Genomic DNA, 1,485 nt, shown 5'->3' with positions numbered 1-1,485 from the left:
GATAGATAGATAGATAGATAGATAGATAGATAGATAGATAGATAGATAGATAGATAGACGATAGATAGATAGATAGATAGATAGATAGATAGATAGATAGATAGATAGATAGATAGATAGATAGATAGATAGATATATGGATAGATAGATAGATAGATAGATAGATAGATAGATAGATAGATAGATAGATATACAGATAGATAGATAGATAGATAGATAGATATACAGATAGATAGATAGATAGATAGATAGATAGATAGATAGATAGATAGATAGATAGATGATAAATAGATAGATATATAGATACATAGATAGGTAGATAGATAGATAGATAGACGATAGATAGATAGATAGATAGATAGATAGATAGATAGATAGATAGATAAATATATAGATAGATAGATAGATAGATTGATAGATAGACGATAGATAGATAGATAGATAGATAGATAGATAGATAGATAGATAGATAGATAGATAGATAGATAGATATACGATAGATAGATAGATAGATAGATAGATAGATAGATAGATAGATAGATAGATAGATAGATAGATAGATAGATAGATAGATAGATAGATAGATTGATTTGCCCACATGATTAAGGTTTACAGAGAGAGTCAATCATCCAGTCTCATACTAATTAAATAATATTCTCCTAGAAGTGAATGGAAATGAAATGTAAGTGTGTTCTGCATGAACTGTCCAGAGCGAGAGAAGATCCGTCATCAGACGCTGCAAACGTGAGTCAGCGAACGCTGGACTTATTACACTTCTGGATCAGACAGGGTTTGGACTTCAGCTCCGGCTCGGATCTTCTGCACACACTCAACACTTTCCTGAACTCTGAGGTGTGTGTGTGTGTGTGTGTGTGTGTGTGTGTGTGTGTGTGTGTGTGTGTGTGTGTGTGTGTGTATGTGCTTGTACATCTATCTTTGTGAGGACCAGTTTGAGTGTTAGACCAGTGGAGTGAGGACAGAGAGAGTAAAGTGAGGACATGTTGGTCGGTCCTCAGTCTCTGAGAGCCTTTAAAGGCCTGTTTGAGGTTATAATGAGGTCAAGGGTCGGTTTAGGGTCAGGGGTCGGGTTAGGCACTTAGTCGTGATGGGTAAGGTTAGGGTAAGTGGCTAGAGATTGCATTGTGTCAAAGAATGTTCTCATAAAGATAGATGTACAAGAATGTGTGTGTGTGTGTGTGTGTGTCTCTCACAGTGTCTGAATGTGTGTGTGTGTGTGTGTGTGTGTACACTACCAGTCAAACATTTTAGATCGGTAAGATTTTTAATGTTTTTAAAAGAAGTCTCTTCTGCTCACCAAGGCTGTATTTATTGATTTAAAAATGCAAAAATAAAACCTTAATATTGTTAAATATCTGACCGATTCAGAACTTTGGTCTGGTAGTGTGTGTGTGTGTGAGAGATGACCGTGGGACGCTGTGTGTTCAGGTGGCAGCGGGTGACCGTCGCAGAGAGAGTTTGCTGGTG

At 36.6% G+C, this 1,485-nt stretch overlaps 1 protein-coding gene across 1 annotated transcript in view; it reads left to right on the top strand.

Annotated features, from left to right (window-relative positions):
• Positions 1-1,285, top strand: part of LOC307149371 (kinase non-catalytic C-lobe domain-containing protein 1-like) — a 46,022-nt gene extending 44,737 nt beyond the window's left edge. The window contains 2 exon segments of the mRNA XM_079855662.1: positions 711-852; positions 1,257-1,285. Of these exon segments, the coding sequence (XP_079711788.1) occupies positions 711-852; positions 1,257-1,277 (163 nt within the window). The 3' untranslated portion in view covers positions 1,278-1,285.
• The last annotated feature ends 200 nt before the right edge of the window (positions 1,286-1,485 follow it).

Source organism: Squalius cephalus (genome assembly GCF_949319135.1).
Source record: "Squalius cephalus genome assembly, chromosome: 21".
Classification (NCBI taxonomy): domain Eukaryota; kingdom Metazoa; phylum Chordata; class Actinopteri; order Cypriniformes; family Leuciscidae; genus Squalius; species Squalius cephalus.
This window is presented reverse-complemented; position numbering and strand designations above follow the sequence as displayed.